The sequence below is a fragment of the Hemiscyllium ocellatum genome, chromosome 9 (genome assembly GCF_020745735.1).
Source record: "Hemiscyllium ocellatum isolate sHemOce1 chromosome 9, sHemOce1.pat.X.cur, whole genome shotgun sequence".
In the NCBI taxonomy this organism is placed as follows: Eukaryota; Metazoa; Chordata; class Chondrichthyes; order Orectolobiformes; family Hemiscylliidae; genus Hemiscyllium; species Hemiscyllium ocellatum.
Window position 1 is genome coordinate 71,620,649 of NC_083409.1, and position 19,157 is coordinate 71,639,805.

The 19,157-nt window shown below is 39.6% G+C and overlaps 1 protein-coding gene across 2 annotated transcripts in view; it reads right to left on the reverse strand.

The window, feature by feature from the left end:
* faf1 (Fas (TNFRSF6) associated factor 1) overlaps nt 1–19,157 on the reverse strand; it is a 389,085-nt gene that overhangs the window by 171,309 nt on the left and 198,619 nt on the right. For both annotated transcript variants that reach the window (XM_060829823.1, XM_060829824.1), the window contains one exon: nt 8,165–8,251. In XM_060829823.1, the coding sequence (XP_060685806.1) occupies nt 8,165–8,251 (87 nt within the window). The remainder of the gene's footprint in view (nt 1–8,164; nt 8,252–19,157) is intronic.

Below are 19,157 nucleotides of genomic sequence, written 5' to 3' on the forward strand. Positions count from 1 at the left end.
CCCAGGTTGATAGGGTTGTTACGAAGGCATATGATGTGTTGGCGTTTATTGGTAGGGGGATCGAGTTTCGGAGCCACAAGGTCATGCTTCAACTGTACAAGACATTGGTAAGGCTGCACCTGGAGTATTGTGTGCGGTTCTGGTCACCGCATTATAGGAAAGATGTGGAAGCTCTTGAAAGAGTTCAGAGGATATTTAGTAGGATATTGTCTGGTATGGAAGGAAGGTCTTACGAGGAAAGGTTGAGGGAATTGAGGGTGTTTTCGTTGGACAGAAGGTTGAGAGATGATTTAAATCGAGATGTATAAGATAAACAGAGGGTTAAATAGGATGGACAGTGAGAGTCTTTTTCCTCGGATGGTGAAGGCTAACACGAGGGGACATAGCTTTAAATTGAAGGGTGATATAATTTAGGACAGATATTAGGGGTACTCAGAGTAATAGGGGCGTGGAACGGACTGACTGCAACATAGTAGCTCATCAACGGTAAGGGAATTTAAACGGGACATACATATGGATAATAATGGAATGGTGTAGGTTAGATGGGCATCAGATTAATTTTGCAGGTCAGCGCAACATTGAGGGCCAAAGGGCCTGTACTGCACTGTAAAGTTCTATGTTCTATCCTTCCAATAGGAGGGAGACCAGAATTGCACACAATATTCCAAAAGTGGCCTATCCAATGTCCTGTACAGCCGCAACTTGACCTCCCAACTCCTATACTCAATGCACTGACCAATAAAGGAAAGCATACCAGACACCTTCTTCATTATCCTATCTACCTACTACTCCACTTTTGAGGAACTATGAACCTGCACTCCAAGGTCTCTTTGTTCAGCAACACTCTAAGATCTTACATTAAATCTATAAGTCCTGTTCTGATGTGATTTTCTAAAATGCAGCACCTTGCATTTATCTAAATTAAACTCCATCTGCCACCCCTCAGCCCATGAGCCCATCTGATCAAGATCCCGTTGTACTCTGAAGTAACCTTCTTCACTGTTCACTACACCTCCAATTTTGGTGTTATCTGCAAACTTATTAACTATACCTCCAATGTTCACATCTAAATCATTTATATAAATAACAAAAAGCATCGATCCTTGTGGCATACCACTGGACATAGGCCTCCAGTCTTAATTCTAATTTTTTATATTGAATTCAAATTCCACCTGCAGTGTTGGGATAGAATCTGGTTTCGCAGAACGTTTTCCGAGTTTCTGGATTAATAGTTTATCGATAATACCACTCGGCCATTGCCTCCCAATATCTATTCATCATGAGTTTATCATCATTGATTCAGGTTAAACTCTTTGGTGAACAGAAGGTTGCGTCATTTTGATGTGTCAGAGTAAAACATCTCAAGTCCAGATGGTTTTCTTTTGACATTAAAAATAATATGTCAAGTATAAACACATACTGCTGGGAGGCTGAAATATATTTTAAATCTCACTATCTGTTAAAAACAACAATATATATTATAATAAGAACAATACTTTCCTTACTTAGTTTCTAAATCTACTCAGTTAAATTTAATCAGTCAGATATGAGCATAAATGTTACAGAATTTCGACAAATATCTGGAATAGACCTATTGGTATTCAGTGCAAATATTATTTTATTCGAGGGAAGAAACCCCAGATTTTGATGTTTTCTTATAACGAAGTGAAGAAAGTGTACACCCCAAACTGGTTCAAAGACAAAGCTCCAGCTAAGTGTACACCAATAATATAAACCGAAAACAATTTTATAGAGTCTACATTATTTGCTGAGTAGTTTATTATTTTTCAAAACAACAGACTCGGATTTTTTCCATCCGGTTTACATTCTGCTTCATGGCCTTAAAACAAATTCATGCACTATAGAAAATCAAGAATGTTGACAGAGCTTGGATAGCGCCTCATCATCTTGATTGTATAAAAGCTTTAAACCAACCAAATTATATGCAAATATAAGCGGTTTTTGTTTTTCCATTAACTCTTAAAACAAGGGCGAAAAATCTCGGCCATGACAACATATAAGCATCATTATTTTGATGCCTTTATGTTTCTGTACCATACTACATAATCTTATCATCTGCCAGGACCTAACAGACTTTTGCTGGCATGAAGTAACAAATCAAATACAAATCCCATCAGGGAATGGTCTAGAGCCCTTAGTTCTTAGCAATGAAAGCTGTTATCATTTTCTGAATTACAAGAACTATAAAAGGACACTCTACTCAAGCTATCACTGAATGTCACCTGAAAGCAATCACAAAAGGGCTCTACCTAGGCTTATCTCTGAGCTCTGTCACTAAGGCAACCAGAAGGGAATAAGTTTCAGTGGGTCTATGAATTTAGGAAACCATAAAAGCCAGGGCTAAAAGGTATGTGCAGCCTCACAAAGATTGACTGCATTAATACATTAGCAAATACTGTGAAACACTGGATAAATGTCAGCAATTATGGAAAGACTCTTCATAACAATGTATGATGTCTGTCAACCCCTGTGGTGTGATATGTAACTGTCATTCACTGATGTATGTGCTCTATTTTTTCATTGACCTGAACCCGTATCACAACATGCAAATTGGTTTCAAGTCGAACAATTAAAAACAAATTATTCTGTGGTTGGTTGTTCTCAAAGGTTTTATAGTGCTAAATAGTACCTAAGTCTTTGCAGTTCTTGTTCATGAAATTTCATGGGACATTCTGCCTCAGTTTCAAGTTAATGATTGCAGTACATAAAAACAAATACTCAAAACCTGCATTTGCTTCCAGTCATTAAAATTTATTGTGAAAAAGACCCACAGTGCCATAGGAACCATTTTCACTATATTTCTTGTTAACCTCAAGCTCAATAAACAAGGAAACTAGATAGGCTTCCTGTAATTGGATTCCTGTATAATCTTGAGTCTCTTTTGAACCTGATGGACCTGGCTCATCTGGAAACATCAGTTAACTTAATCTAAGTCAACACTCATTTAATATATTCTTTTTCAGATCCCTTTAGGTAGTAAAAATACACTGTCTGCTGCAGCTCTCACTTTAATGAGGGATGGGATACTGTACGAGTTCTCGATAACTCTTTGTTTTGGCAGAACCTCACTGGGGGGGAATATATAGACTTGTGCTGGTTAGCAAATGTCTTCATGCTGAGTAAGTTCAACCAAGACAGAATCTGGCTGGTTTGCATTTTACAGTTTAACAAGGGTACATTTTCAGTCTTGAGGGCAAGAATAATTTTTAATACCGCAAATAACACCTCAAATTCTGAGTAGCATCCTCTTGAAAGACTATAAATTGGAATTACAAAAGTTCACTATTATTTATGAAAAATAAATTATTTTATAATATTATCTTGCATGTTGACATCATCTCAACAACATTGAGAACTTCAATTCTAAAATGGTTTCCTTTTAAAACCAGTGACGGTTTCAAAACATTTTCAGAGATGAGAGATAGGATCGGATTCTCATTGGCCATTCACCTTTAAGTAAATTGATAGCATTACACAAAGATAATGAACACATTTATTGTTGGAAGCTGGACTATGAGCTAACATGGAATTTTTTTTCAAAAACAAATTTTCTCTCTTCACATTTCCTTCATAATACTTATGGCAGCATGTTGAAAGATTATTGTGGAACTACCAACACGTCCATATTCAACTGGAACAAAATAAATCATTTGAGAATGATCTAGCCATGTAACTATGAAGCATTTTCAGTGAAAAACTTCATGCCCCAATAAGGACACCAGGTACCAAGATGGCATCCTTCCCAGATGTTCAAGCTTTAAAAAGGCTGCTGTTGCAATCTCAATTAAAATGATTTGGGTTATAGTCACAATGTGAAACTCTTCTCCCCGGGTGTTCAGGCAGGGCTGACTTAAACACTTGGGTGATGAACAGCTTTCCAGAAAATCTTTCACCGTGAACAGGATACTTAAAATGTCAATGTTGAGTGATTCATGATGAATACAACTAGCTTAAAAACATCACCCAAGTGACTGACTACATTCTTGTATTATGGAAGCAACTACTGCTGCTGGAAGAGTTTTCTTCTTCAGGTGTGGCAACTAGTTCACAAAAGATATCATGCCCAGTGAGAAACTGAGATCTTGCCAGTAGTAGAAAAATAATCTAATCAGCTCTAATCATTCGGACTACTGCACCATGACTATGAATTCAGTATTGGATGGAGCTGGGGCCATTTTCTGAGAAGACACCGCTCACATTTTTCACCAATTTACAGTCTTGCTGGCTCCCTATTTGGTTACAGTTTCATAAAGGCTCTATAATGCCTTATTCAAGTGGTCAATATTCACTTGTTAACAATGAAAACATCCTTAACTGACGATTACCTTCGAAGGAATGATTGGTCATGTTGATCTTACCATTGGAAATTAGAAGAATGAGAGACAATCTTATTGAATTTGGGAGAAATTTGAAATCTGGAAAGGATGGATGAGAGGAAATTTCACCTTCTGGGAGAGATGAGTACAGGAGATTACAAATAGGTGGTCTCCCTTTTAACTGAAGAACATAAGGATTTTGAAGACACAGATTCTTTTCACTCAGAAATTTTCTAATCTTTTCCCCCAGACAGCGATGGTGACTGCAGCATGGAATATTTTTGCAGCTTACATAAATTCTTGGTTGGCATAGGAGCCAAAAGTTATAGAGATAGCCAGAAATGTAGACTCATGCTTACGATCAGATAAGCCTCATCTTATCAAAAGATACAAGGAGTTGAGTGGTGTACTCCTGCTCCTAATTTGTATGTACAATGTATATCATTACATCCAATATTGTTTTCACATGGGCATGATCACTCGTCACAGGAAAATGTCAGATATGTTTCTGTCTCTGTTGAAGGTAGAAATGCCAGAAGTTACAGATAGTGTGGCTTGTGGGTAAGGGAAGGGGGTGGAAGAAGTAGTTAAGAGTCCAAAGCAGGTTCATAACATCACTTATCAGGTTCAGAATCACTTGTCAGGTCACTGCTGAACTCAACTTTGAAATAAGTGGTATCAGAGTAGTTATCAGGCGCCTCAAATAGAGTGCAACCTAAATGAACAGCACATATGACAACCACTAGTCTGCAACAGACAACAGTGGTTCACGTCAGGGTGGATAATAGTTTTGCAATGGTATTCTGAGAAGCCAACCTACCTGTGTCAAATAATACTATAAATGAACCTATTATTTTCTGAAGTTTCAGTATGGAAGATTTACATAAACAAGATAGTCCTTAAATATTGCAGCAATTTGCAGAGGTCTGCTGACAGTTAACATTGATGTTTATGTCTGGCTGACAAGAGAGAGAGGAAACAATAATTGACCCTGACATCCATCCATATTGTTTACCCCAATCAGTGGCAGGCTGAGTCCAAGGATAGGCAATAGGAAAAGGACAAGTGTGTGTCCCTTAGATGGATTCTTATAAGAAAATGGTGCAACCTGGAGGATGGTCATCAAAAAAGTTGATGACAAATCCTTTAAGCCCTGACTTGATGCCTCGAATTCACTTTAGCCCTGACTTGATGCCTAGAATTCACTCTGTTGAACTGGTTGCAAACCATAGAGCATAGTACAAGAGGGTCTCCAATCCAAACTGTTGACTGGATGGACGTACTAGATAAATGTCGCGACAACCATATTGTATCATTGAATTGTACTAGGCCGAAGGTATGTTTAATGAGGTTTTCCAATGCATTTGTTAAGTAGGATATACTGCAGGTATAGAGTCAGATTGAACATTTTTATTCTTATTGCAATTGTAAATGATGCAAAGGAAAAGGCTATCAACAGAGAAAGAATATGGTAATTCACTATCATACAATCCCAAAAACAAACTTGTGCAACACTTAAACATTTTTGTTTGACTGCTGTATTTATAGCGAAAAAGAAAGAAATTATTCCTTTCTCAGACTGAAGAATTTGCAAATTGCAACAGAGAATTATAACTCACTGCAAAACTGGAAAAATATTTACAGAGTGATTCATGAATTCTTTATAGTTTCAAAATTTGGGTGTGGATTATTTGTGTGTAAAAGTCAAACTTGTGGAGTCAAGAGTAAAGGGGATACAAGGAGTGGGGCTGGAAAAGGGGGCGGGGAGGGAATGTAAAGGCAAGAAGGTGGACAAGGTAGACAAGAGGTTGATGATGGCAAGACTCAGGCTGAGAGGAAGCCCGAGTTCAAGGTTGAGTGAGAACAACAAGGAGAATTGAGGGAGGGATGGACACTGGTGTATCTCGGGCAGGAACAGAGATGTGGAATAGGCAGAGAGTGAGGCTAAGAGTGAGGGAGGGAGAAAAGGTGAACAGGAGGAGCAAAACAGCATTGGTAAAGACAGACTAGAAGGAAATGCAGAGGGCAAATAGTGAGATGGTGAGAGACGGTGAACAGTGTTCTGAGTGAAGACAAGAGTGGCAGTTGGGATGGACATAGAGCAAAGGCCAGGACTGGTTTGCTGGTGATGCTGCAAGCACGGGTGGGGCAAGCGATGTGTCAAGTGAGGCTGATGGCAGAGAGTGAGGATAAGTAGGGCATAGGAGAGTGCGAGGATGGGGTATGAATTAGGGGATGCAGACAGGGTGCTGGATGAGCACAGCCAAGTGGACGGCAGTTAGGATCAGGCCAAGGGGAAATGCGAACAGCACAGAAAGAGAGAGAGAGAGAGAGAGAGAGAGACAGACAGACAGACAGAGACAGAGCGAGAGAGAGCGCGCGCACATGAGCACACAGGCCAAGATAGGAAAGGAGCAAAGGTGTGTGGGACCTAGAGAGAGCAGAGGGCCTCAGCAGGACCAGAGAGAAGGTGAGCAGATATAATAGAGGGGGAGAGTACAACAGAGAGGGGAGTACAACAGTGGGGGAGTACAACAGATACAGGAGAGTGAGCAAAGGAGAAACAGAATGGAAGAGAAAAAAAACTGGGGCAAGGAGAGCAAATGGGGTCAGTGAGAAAGCAATACAGACAAGGAGGGAGAGCGATAAAGCCAGCATGAGATAGCGATAGAGACAAGAAGGGGCAATGAAAGCCAGGAGAGCTAAAGAGGAAGTGAGACAATAGGATATGGAAAAGTCAGAAAAAATAGAGGGAGGATGAAAACTATGGGGAGGCGGGGGCATGAGAGATACAGTGAAAATGAGAAGAAAGGTATAGCAAAATGTGGGGGTGAGAAAAGACAGTGAGAGGGGAATGATGGGACTGGACAGCCAGGAGGGGGTTTAGGGGATGGGACAGTGGTGGAAAAGGGACAGCGAGAAAGGGGAAGAAACTGGCAGAAGAGGGAAGAGACAGCAAAAGGAGAGAAGGACAACAAAACACAAAGCATGAGGGTCCACGAGGGGGGCAGGGTCAACAGAAAAGGGGAAAGGACAGTGAGAGAGTGAGACACAGCAAGACAAGAGAGGGACAGCAGGCAAGCTTGCACAAAATGACAGAATAATACTTAATTTTAATGACAGTCAACTATCTTAACTCTGGATTTATTGGAGCATGATTAATCAATATTTAGGAAGAATTGTCACATTTAATTCTATATCACCCACCTAGACCATGATATCTATTATGAACAAAGGTCTTGAAATTATAAAGACACAATATCAAATGAGCATTTTGCTTCATGGAACTTTTTTACCCCCAAAAGAAAAGCTGATCAGCCCTGTATTAATTTCCTCATACCTTAAATATCTCTGTGTAAAATCATGACAACAGCTCAAGCATTAACAAAATTACTAAGCTAACAAAATTCTAAGCTACAGTGGACAGGATTTCATTCCAATTGATTTTAAAAAGTTAAATCAGTTTACAAAAAACTTGCTGAATGTATTGAATGGATGGCTGAATTATTTCAGAGGAAAGCCTTTATGCATGCAGATACTAAAACATCTTGAAATGTTTATACAGCTGACTGGTCTCAACTATGGGTAAATCTGAAAAGTAAGCTCCTGTGCCCTACGCTTCTCTTCAATTTTGAAAAGATGTTTGGCTAATGGTTACAATGGTCATATAAAAAGAGTAATGCAGAAATGAAAATATATCAAAACCACATACCAACAAAAGGAGAAGTACATAAAAGAACATCTGCTGAAAGTTTGTGATGAATAGGCAGGAGAAATTCTAAGGATTGAAGCACAGTACAAATTCTTTGAAAGTATATTACACTTACAGAGTCATCCTCAGCAGAGGCAGGCCAACCTTCCCAAATCTGGTGACGGACGTGGATGTTTGTGAGATCAAATATGTTACGCTTTACCTAGTAAAAAGAAAAATTTTAGAGGATACAACACACTGCATTTTGTTTTATTTAAAGTCATCTCAAGCACAGTATATTTCAATGCAAGCCTTTTCTACTCTTTCACAGGGTGTGAGCATCACTGGCTGTTCAGCATTTGTTGCCCTAAAGAAGGAAATCATGAGCTGCCACCTTGAACTGACACAATCAATGTGGTTTTAAGTGCAGCCATAGTAATGTGAAAAAGAAATACCAGAATTTTGAGTCAGTGACAATGGCAAAGGCAATATAGTCCCAAGTCAAGATGGTGTGTGGCTTGGAGAGCAATTTACAAGTGATGGTGCTTCTGCTGTTCTGGTCTTTCCAGGCAGTACAGGTCACAGCTTTGGAAGTGCTGTTGAATAAGACTTGATAAGTTATTGAATGCATATTGTATATGGTGCACATACTGTATATAGGTTTTGGTTCTTGAACGAGTGAATAGTTTTTGCCATTTCAAATGCAGATAAACTGAGTAGTTATTCATATTCTGTCCATAACCGGAGCCTTCAAACTTTACCATTTTTAAAAGTTAGTTTGCTGGCAAAAACAATATTTGTTGTCCACTGCATAAAACTAGGACAATTTGTAACCAACTTGGTCTTTAAAGGAGACAATCATATTGGATACCTGAATGATAAGAATTGGATCATTGGTAGAAATTTAAATTTTACAGTATGACACAGATTAAAAATGACCAGGGGACTCCCAGGAAGGTAAGCAAACTGTTTAAAAAGCTTCCCTCGGGAGTCTGCAGCCTCCAAAATAATTGCAGTGAGGGCAGAGAGAATGAGGACCAGGGGGCTGCCGGGAAAGTAAACAAACTGTTTAAAAAGCTGATTTATTTGGGCAGCGGCTGAACCCGAGATGCTACCCGCGTTATGGCTCCCATTCATCCTCCTCTCTAACCAAAAAAAAGGACCCTGTGGTGTGTTGGTAAGGAAAGGATTTTGGTAAGTTAAGTTGGTTCAAAAGAAAACTTCTCTTTCCTTTTTCAAAACTTTAGTCTCAACTTAGGTAAAACTTAAGATTGAAAATGGCAGGAGATCTCAGACCTGTGTTATGCTCCTCTTGCTTAATATAGGAGCTCAGGGACACAGCTGGTGTCCCTGGCTCCTTCGTTTCCAAGAAGTGTGTCCAGTTGCAGCTTTTGTTAGACCACATGACAGCTCTGGAGCTGCAGATGGACTCACTTTGGAGCATATGCAATGCTGAGTGGGTCGTGGATAGCATGATTAGTGAATTGGTCACATCGCAGATTAGGATTGCTGAGGGAGAAAGATAATGTGTGACCAAAGGCAGAGAAAGAGCAGGAAGGCAGTGCAGGTGTCCCCTGCAGTCAGCTACCTCCAAAATCGTTGGGGGAGATGGCTCACTGGGAAAGGCAGCCGTAGCCAAGTTCATGGCACTGTGACTGGCTCTGCTGTTCAGAGGGGGGGAAAATAAAGGGTGGAAGCGCTGTAGTCATAGGAGATTCAACTGTAAGGGGAGTAGACAGGCGTTTCTGTGGTCAGAAAATGAGACTCCCGAATGGTATGTTGCCTCCCAGGTGCGTGGGTCAGGAATGTCTTGGATCGACTGCAGAAAATTCTCAAGGGGGAAGAATGAACAGCCAATTGTCGTGGTGCATGTAGGCACCAATGATGTAGGTTTAAAAAAAAACAGGATGAGGTGTGACACAAAGGATTTAGTGAGTTAGGAACCAAGTTAAAAAGTAGGATCTCAGGAGGTAATAATGTCAGAATTGCTTCCAGTGTCACGTAGAGTAGGAATGATAGAATATTTAAGATGAATCCATGGCTTGAGAGATGGTGCAGGAGGCAAGGGTTCAGATTTTAGGCACACTGGGACCAGTTCTGGGGGAGGTGGGCCGATTACAAATTAGATGCTGTACACCTGGGTCGAACAGGAACCAATGTCCTTGGGAGTGCTTTTGCTAATACTGTTGGGGAGGGTTTAAACTAATGACAATAGACAATGGACAATGGACAATGGGTGCAGGAGTAGGCCATTCTCCCCTTCGAGCCAGCACCACCATTCATTATGATCATGGCTGATCATCCTCAATCAGTATCCTGTTCCTGCCTTATCCCCATAACCCTTGATTCCACTATCCTTAAGAGCTCTATCCAACTGTGAATGTGGCAGGGGAACAGGTACCAAATGAGGAGGTAGTGATTAAAGCCTGTAAGGAACTAGATAATGAAGTCAGCATGACTAAGGGGAAAGAGTAGGCAGGAAGTGGTGGACAAACGCAGAGGGATTGGTGGTCTGAGGTGCATTTGTTTTAATGCAAGTAGTATAGTAGGTAAGGGAAGGGCATCATGATTGGCAACTAAATGTCCCAGGATATTGATAGTTCAGGTGGGATAGAGAGGGAGGTAAAAGAGGTTGAGGAGTTGCATTACTGGTCAGAGAGGATATCACAGCTGTGCTGAAGGACAGCATTATGGAGGACTCGAGTATGGGCAGAGCTCAGAAATAGGAAGGGTGCAGTTCACAATGTTGAGCTGTACTACAGGCCTCTAAACAGTGAGCATGAGATAGAGGTACAAAAATGTAGAGAGATCAAACAAAGGTGTAGGAGCAACAGGGTGGTGTGATAGGAGATTTTAATTTTCCCACCAGTGACTGGGATTCAGAGTGTTAGAGGACTGGATGGAGCAGAATTTGTAAGGAGCATCCAGGAGGGTTTTCTAGAGCAGTATGTAAGTAGTCCAACTCGTGAAGAGGCCATACTGGACCTGGTGTTAGAAAATGAGCCCAGCCAGGCTGAAGTTTCAGTGGGGGATTACTTTGGGAATAGTGATCACAATTCCATATGTTTTAGGATACTCATGGACAAAGACAAGAGTAGTCCTAAAGGAAGACTGCTAAGTTGGGGGAAGGCCAACTATATCAAAATTCGACAGGAGCTGGGGAATGAAGATTGGGAGCAGCTGTTTGAAGGGAAATCCACATTTGGTATGTGAGAGGTTGATAAGAGTTCAGGAGAGATAGGCTCCTGTGAAAATGAGGGTGAGAAATGGCAAGATTAGGGAAACATGGACAACAGATGAAGTTTGATAAAGTTCCCCACAGTAGGTGGAGAAGGTGCAGTTGCATGGGGTCCAGCTTGTTCTCGCTAGATGGATAGAGAACTGGTAGGGCAACAGGAGACAGAGGCTAGCTAAAGGAAAAAGGATCTGTACAAAAAGTCTAAGTGGCAGAAGTCTGACGAAGATTTGGAAAAATATCAGGAACGTAGTACCAATCTGAAAGGAGGAATTAAGAGGGCTAAAAGAGGTCATGAGATATCCTTAGTGATCAGGATTAAGGAAAACTCCCAAAACCTTTTATTCATATATAAGGAGCAAGAGGGTAACGAGGGAAAGGGTTGGCCCACTCAAGTACAAAGGAGGAAAGATATACATGGAGTCAGACAAAACGGGTGAGATTCTTAATGAGTACTTTGCATCGGTATTTACTGAGGAGAGAGACATGGAGTATGTTGAAGTTAAGAACAGATCTTTGATTACTCTAGGTCAAGTCATCATAAGGAAGGAGGAAGTGTTGTGTATTCTAAAAGGCATTAAGGTAGACAAGTCCCCAGGATGGGATCTATCCCAGGTTACTGAGGGAAATGAGAAAGAAAATAGCTGGGGCTTTAACAGACATCTTTGCAGCATCCTTGAAAATGGGGGAGGTCCCAGAGGACTGGAGAATTGCTAATGTTGTCCCCTTGTTTAAGGAGCGTTACAGGGATAATTCAGGTAATTACAGACCTGTGAGCCTGACATCAATGGTAAGGAAGTTACTGGAGAAGATACTAAGGGATAGAATATATACCTATTTGGAAGAAAATGGGTTTATCAGTGATAGGCAACATGGTTTTGCACAGGGAAAGTCATGTCTTACAAACCTAATAGAACTCTTTGAAGTTGATTGATGAGGGAAGGATGTAAATGTCATATACTTGGACTTTGGTAAGGCGTTTGAGAAGGTTCCCAATGGTAGGCTGATGGAGAAGGTGAAAGTGAAGTCGCATGGGGTCCAGGGTGTTTCTAGCTAGATGGATAGAGAAGTGGTTGGGCAACAGGAGACGGGGAGACAGAGTAGTAGTGGAAGGGAGCTTCTCAAAATTGGATCCATGCTGAGACCACTATTGTTTGTAATATACAAAAATGATTTGGAGGAAGGTGTAGGTTGCCATATTAAAAAGTTTGCTGATGACACCAAGAATGGTGGAGGAGCAGATAGTGAAAGGGGCTGTCAGAGAATACAGCAGAATATAGATAGACTGGAGAGTTGGGCAGAGAAATGGCAGATGGAGTTCAATCAGACAAATGCGAGCTGATGAATTTTGGAAGTTGCAGTTCCAGAGCAAACTATACAGTAAATGGAAAGGTGCTGGGGAAAACCGATGTACAGAGAGATCTGGGTGTTCAGGTCCATTGTTCCCTGAAGGTGGCAACACAGGTCAGTAGAGTAGTCAAGGAGGCATATGGCATGCTTTCCTCCATTGGATGGGGTACTGAGTATAAGAGTTAGTAGGTGTGGTCACATTGTATACGACTTTGGTTTGGCCACGTTTGGAATACTGCGTACAGTTCTGGTCACCACATTACCAAAAGAATGTGGATGCTTTGAAGAGGGTGCAGAGGAGGTTCACCAGGATGTTGCCTGGTATTGAGGTCATGCTAGCTATGAGGTGAGGTTGAGTAGATTAGGATTATTTCACTGGAAAGAAGGCGGTTGAGGGGGGACCTGATTGAGGCCTACAAAATCATGAGAGGTGTAGACAGGGTGGATATCAAGAAACTTTTTCCCCCAGAGTTGAGGACTCAATTACCAGGGGTGACGAGTTCAAAGTGAGGGGGAAAAAGTTTAGGAGAGGTATACATGGAAAGTTCTTTACGTGAAGGCGGTGGGTTCCTGGAATGCATTGCCAGCGGAGGTGGTAGGGGCGGGAACGATAGTGTCATTTAAGATGTATCTAGACTGATACATGAATGGGCAGGGAGCAAAGGGATACAGATCCTTAGAAATTAGACGGCAGGTTTAGATAGTGGATCCGGATCACAGCAGGCTTGGAGGGCCGAAGGGCCTGTTCCTGTGTTGTAATGTTCTTTGTTCTTTGACTCAAAGGGACTAAGAAGTCTGCATATCATTATATCATTTAAGAGACTTGATTTAAAGAATTCATGGGTATTATCTAAATCCCTTTTTTTTCTTGTTTAGGAAAATCTAGAACTACAAAATTTTCCAAGTATTGCCTTACTATTAAAGCATACATCTATAAAATACACTGAAGAACATAAACAACATCATAAATCATAGCTCTGATAAATGTTATAACCCAAATTAACATTAGCAAAACAAAACTAATGGAACTATCCTTATTTTATCAAATTGCTGTTGGAAAGCATTAGCATGCTTTGACTGCTAAATTTCTTTTTATATGCCTGGCAAATTCTAAAAAATATTCTGCTCAAATATGTACAAGAAAAATTACAAAGTGTCAGTTTATAACTAATGCATCACACAAGTACGATAAGCCAATTGGAGGGAAACAAATTGAACACTTCATGCTCTATCCCATGAATTAAAGGAGCAAATAGAGAATACAAATTTTGCATTAGTCCTACACATTAAATCTCAGACTTCCAAACAATAAACATTGAACCAAATCTTAATACCAAAGAAAATCCCCATAAATAGCAATGTCCCACATTACAAAAAAAAACTGGTCATCAGTAAGACTTGCACATTAACCCTTTGAGCAGCTGAACATAACCTATCAGTGTCTTTGTAGTTTTGGAAACAGAAATAGACATAGAAATTTGAGTTCACTGAAAACATCACTGCACACGCTTTCTTTAAAAGTCAAATTAAATTTTTAGAAATGCAAGATATTTCTAATAACATTTGCAGCAAATTTAAAAAATTCCAATTTTTTTATTTTCGGATTTCAAAAATTAAAGGAAATAATGTTGAACATTATGTTGGATCAATATTTTACAAGGATTCATTATAACTTATTAAATTTTGTATTCTGTCCCTCAGTCTGTAATTTGATTCCCATGATCTTGTCTGCCTTTTAATTACTTTCTCAACTTGCCATGCCATCTTCAATGATTGGGCATGTAGATTACGTGATGCCTGTTCTCATACCAATGCTCCCTGTAAACTGTGCTGCCACTTGGAAGTCTGGCGCATTACCAATGCATTGGCCTCCGATTCCACAAGTCACTGCTGTGCATGGACCGCTATATTCCACACAGCAGAAAAACTAATTAGAGGGAATATCGTCCTTCACCTCCAACAGAATTGTATTCTTTGTTTAACACTGCCTCTCCTCTTTACTAAGTTTCAACTGATTACATGCCATTTTTCTCCAAGATTATTGAGGTTGTCTTAAATCTTATCACTATCTTTTTCACAGTCCAAAGTATACAAATCTTGGAATTGATCTTGTACTCTCAAAGTTAAATCATTAAAAGGTACCTTGCTCTCTGGGAAACATAATTATAAACCTTCCTCAAATATAAAAGCAATCCATCATCATTACTCTGGTTCCAGAGAAGGCTTTGTAGCCACTGCTTTCATTCAATGGGTTTCAACTATATTACATGGCAATTTCTCAAATGCCTTTGAAAGTCTATTGGGACCATATCAACTGCATTAATTTCACTGTCACCTCATGAAAATTACTATCGAATTAGTTAAACACAAGTTGCCTTTCATAATTTATGCACTCCTCCCTTAATTAATCTACACTTGTCCAGCTGGCTGTTAAATTTGTCCTAAGTTATACTTGATAAAAACTCTCTCAGGATGGAAGTTAAACCGACTGGCCCAGAATTTCTGGATTTATCCTAACACCATTTTTTGAACAAGGGTCTAACATGTACAATTTTCCAGTCTTTACCATTCTCATCCAACACCTCAAATTTCAACACTTACTTTCCTCAGCATGCTCAGATACACCTGATCTGTTGTTGATGGTTTAGCAAAGTACTGCCAGCCTTATGAATGCTTTCACTTTATTAACTTTTAGCCCATCCAATATCTCTGGGATCTCACCATTCACTCTAAGTTTGGCAATATCTGTTCCTTCATGTAAAGACAAATACAAAGTAATCAGTTAACATGTGAACCATGCCCACTATTTCCAAGCGTCAATCTCTTTTGGACACAAATCAGTTCAACACTTCCTTGTACTCCTCTTTTCTGACTTACACTGACCCTTGTTCAGAACTGACAGCAGCTAGAAAAATTTATCCTAGTGAGGAGCAAACGGAGTAAGCAGATGACAATTCAACAATCCCTTTGTGTACCCAACTTTCTAATCTCTCTGGACTCCATCTCCTGCTATTGACTCATTACTTCTAACTAGTATCTAAAAAGCAGACTGACACTTGGAAACAGCGAGCATGGCTGACACATTAACTGAGCACTTGGCACCTGTCTATATCAAGGGAACAGATATCAACTGTACAGAGTGTTGGGCGCTGCACCTATAGGATGATATACAGTTTTGATCCCATATTTTAAAAAGTATATACCGACATTGGAAACTGTTCAAAAAAGATTCATGATGCTGACTGCTGGAATGAAATGCTTGATTTTTCAAAAAGAAAAATGTTAGGCCTTTATTCATTACAGTTTAGAAGAATGAGGGGTGATCTTTGAAACTTACAAGGGGGCTCAACAGAGTAGATATTGAGAAGATGTCTCCATGACTAGGAGGGAATCTTAGATGAGGGCACAAAGTTACATAATAAAGGAATATTCACTTAAAGCTGAGATGTGAAGGAATTTCTTCTCCAATAGGGAGATAGCCAGAGACGGTGTAGGCTAGATTCCTGAAAGCATTTAAAGAGGAAGCATACAGACTTTTCAAATATTAGGAAGGTGACAGCTGTGCTGAGCTCACAATGAAAGGGGGGTTCAGGCGTGGATCAGATCAGTCATGATCTCATTGAATGGCATGGTAGGTTTGAAAGGTCAAATAGTCTACTGCTGTTCCTAATTCTAATGTTTTTGATTCTCTCATATTATCATGACATACACATTTTTTCTATTTCAAAAGCAGCAATAGTTCTGAATTATGGAGTCTGACAGATCATGTCTAGTTGGAAAATGAATGTTGCACACCAGCAAAAGAATGGAAAAGCATACTTTACCTCAAAGCCAATATTAGCATGTACTTTATGCTTATTTTGTTGCTTCTGAGCTACACAATTCTCACTTTTTGCATACTGTAGTCATTCAATTAAAAATGTTTATTATTTGCTACAGGTCTATATTTTTATAATTTGCACTTTGGTATCATTTCTATCAGAAACAAATTGTTGGATTCAGTTTATCTATTGCCATTAACCTTTAACCACTTTCCTGCACTACATTTACTGTCCACAACAATTATTACATTTTGTATTTGAGTTTGCCCTCCTTTCCTCTCTAATCTAAGGTCTCTTCTTTTCTATCCTGTCCTCATTTCTGTTCCTTATCCCTCCTACAATCCCAAATTCACCTTTTCTGTCAGGTCTCTGTTGCTACATAATGCTAATAAAGTTTGATCTAGTCAGAACATCTTTGCTGTCTCAGAATGAAAATGACTTGTTCAAATTTTCACCCCTACAATATGCCTGCAAGTTCCTAATCTATACTCAATAGTTCGTCTCAGTAATTGCCTGGGAAGTGAAATGCTAGAAAATACTTTCACAGTAAACTCAGTTTTTTAACTGCTTGCAAATGTCAAGGTGATCATTAACCTTTGTTCTAATTGTTTTCCATTGTTGTACAATAAAATCTACATGAGTGTAGAATTCTACTTTTGGAAACAAAAAAAACCACAGATTTTTAAAGATACATTTAGTCAAAGTTTTTCACCTTGTTCAAACAGGACATTCACAAGAACACAAAGGTATAAAGGAACAACAACATTTCATACTGTGTGATGAATATTTATTGGTTGGCAGGCACACTCTGATTCATAGAGGTGGTGCCATTGAGACTCCAACAGGGAGAGATGATGACAGAATACAATCTTAAGTATGCTATTAGTTACACTGATAAAGTTAAGATTGTCAGTTAAGTACACATGCACATGCTGGAAATCAATACATGGGACCCTGTTTTTTTGCAGACAGAAAGAACAGTAAAGATCAGATGAACTGCGAAACTTTGTTTAAATTTAAACCAGGCAGGTTGACTATGACTGATTAAGGAACTGCCCTGCAGAACAGACTAAACAATGTGCAATGCATATTTTGGAAATATAAACAGGCACAAAGTGGTCTTTCTGTTTGCAAAGAACAGGGTCCTCAGGGTAAGTATGTCAGTTGGAGTATCAGAATGGCAATCTTAAATTGGTTGTCAATGTCATGCTGAGCATACTCTGGGCTGTTGTCAATATCATGCTGAGCATACTCTGGGCTGTTGTCCAATCATAGAATCAACTCTGATGTTGGACAATGTGTGCGGATTTTGCAAGAAGGAGCATATTCCTGTGTGATCCCCATATCCCTTGCTGTCATTAATAACTAGAAATCTACCAATCTCTGCCTTGAACTTAATTACTGATCTTCCAAAGATTCACCATCCTCGAGTGAAAATAGTCCTCCTTATCTCAGTCCAAAATGGCTTCTCTTTTCTCCGAGACTTTATCTCTTGGTTGTAGATCTCACAGCCAAGCAAAAAATCTTTCCTGCATCTACACTCTATCCCTGTAAGAATTTGGGAACACAAATCTATATTTATGTGGAGAATTGAAAGATATTGAACAATTTTCAGTACTGCTTGGATTCACAAAGGGTTTTACCAAATGGATTGAAGATGATCAATGTGGATTCTTGGGAATTAAGTTAACAGTTTCATGTGGACTGTGATCCACCCAATGATTATAGAAAGTCAAATAACTGCAGAAAAATGGCCAAGCAAAGTTTTTAGGGAGATACCAGATCAAGTTTACTATCCTCAAATTTTGGAAAATCCGATTTAAAATAAAAACACACATGTAGGCCTTTGTGTTGCTGCTGCCTAGCAACTCTTTCTGAACTTTGTCATTTTGCAATTTTTGTCATTGAGGGTCAAAGGAGGAATAAACCTTCACAAAAACAAGAATGTCTCTCTCCCTTCTCGGTTAACGACTTGAAAACCTGAAACATAATAAATAGGAGCAGTAGGCCATCTGGCCTCTTGAGCCTACACTGCCATTCAATAAAATCATGGAAGATCGTCTCATGAAATCAGCTTCACTTCTCTGCCCACTCACCATAACCCTAAATTCCACTACTGTTCAAAAATCTATCTTTGCCTTAAGATGGAGGACGGGAAAAATTTCTGGCTGTAAGAGCTGCTCCTTTTTTTGAAGTATTTTAGGGGTTAGAGGTGATTTCCTCGAATTCCAGGAGCAGCAATTACTGTTTTATATGTTGTTGCATTGTTTTGGAACTTTGGAAAAAAAAATCAAAACAATAGCAGATTAAAAGGGAGAAGAGCAGACAAAGGAAACACATGGTGAGGACAGTGCAGGAGAGAGAGAAGAAGAGGGAGAGAGAAAAAGAGAGAGAGAGAGACTAATCTTGGAGGAACTGTTGGGCGAAGTTCACAGCACAGAATCAAATAAGTTAATTGTTGTTTTAAGTCTGTCCAAGAGAAAGGCTGCAGTAGTGAGGATAGTGGATTCTTTCTTGATTATATGTTTTTGGAGATAAGAATCTTGATTAAACTTAAAATATAAGCCGTAGCTATTAATTTAACCTGGGGCAGTGTTTGTAGAGGAATAAGATGGTGTTATTTTCTGGGTCTGTAGATTGTGAAGGAGCAAAAATGGCCTTTGCAGTGATATGTACTTCTTGTCAGATGTGGGAGTTTAAAGAAAGTTTAAGGGTTACTGCAG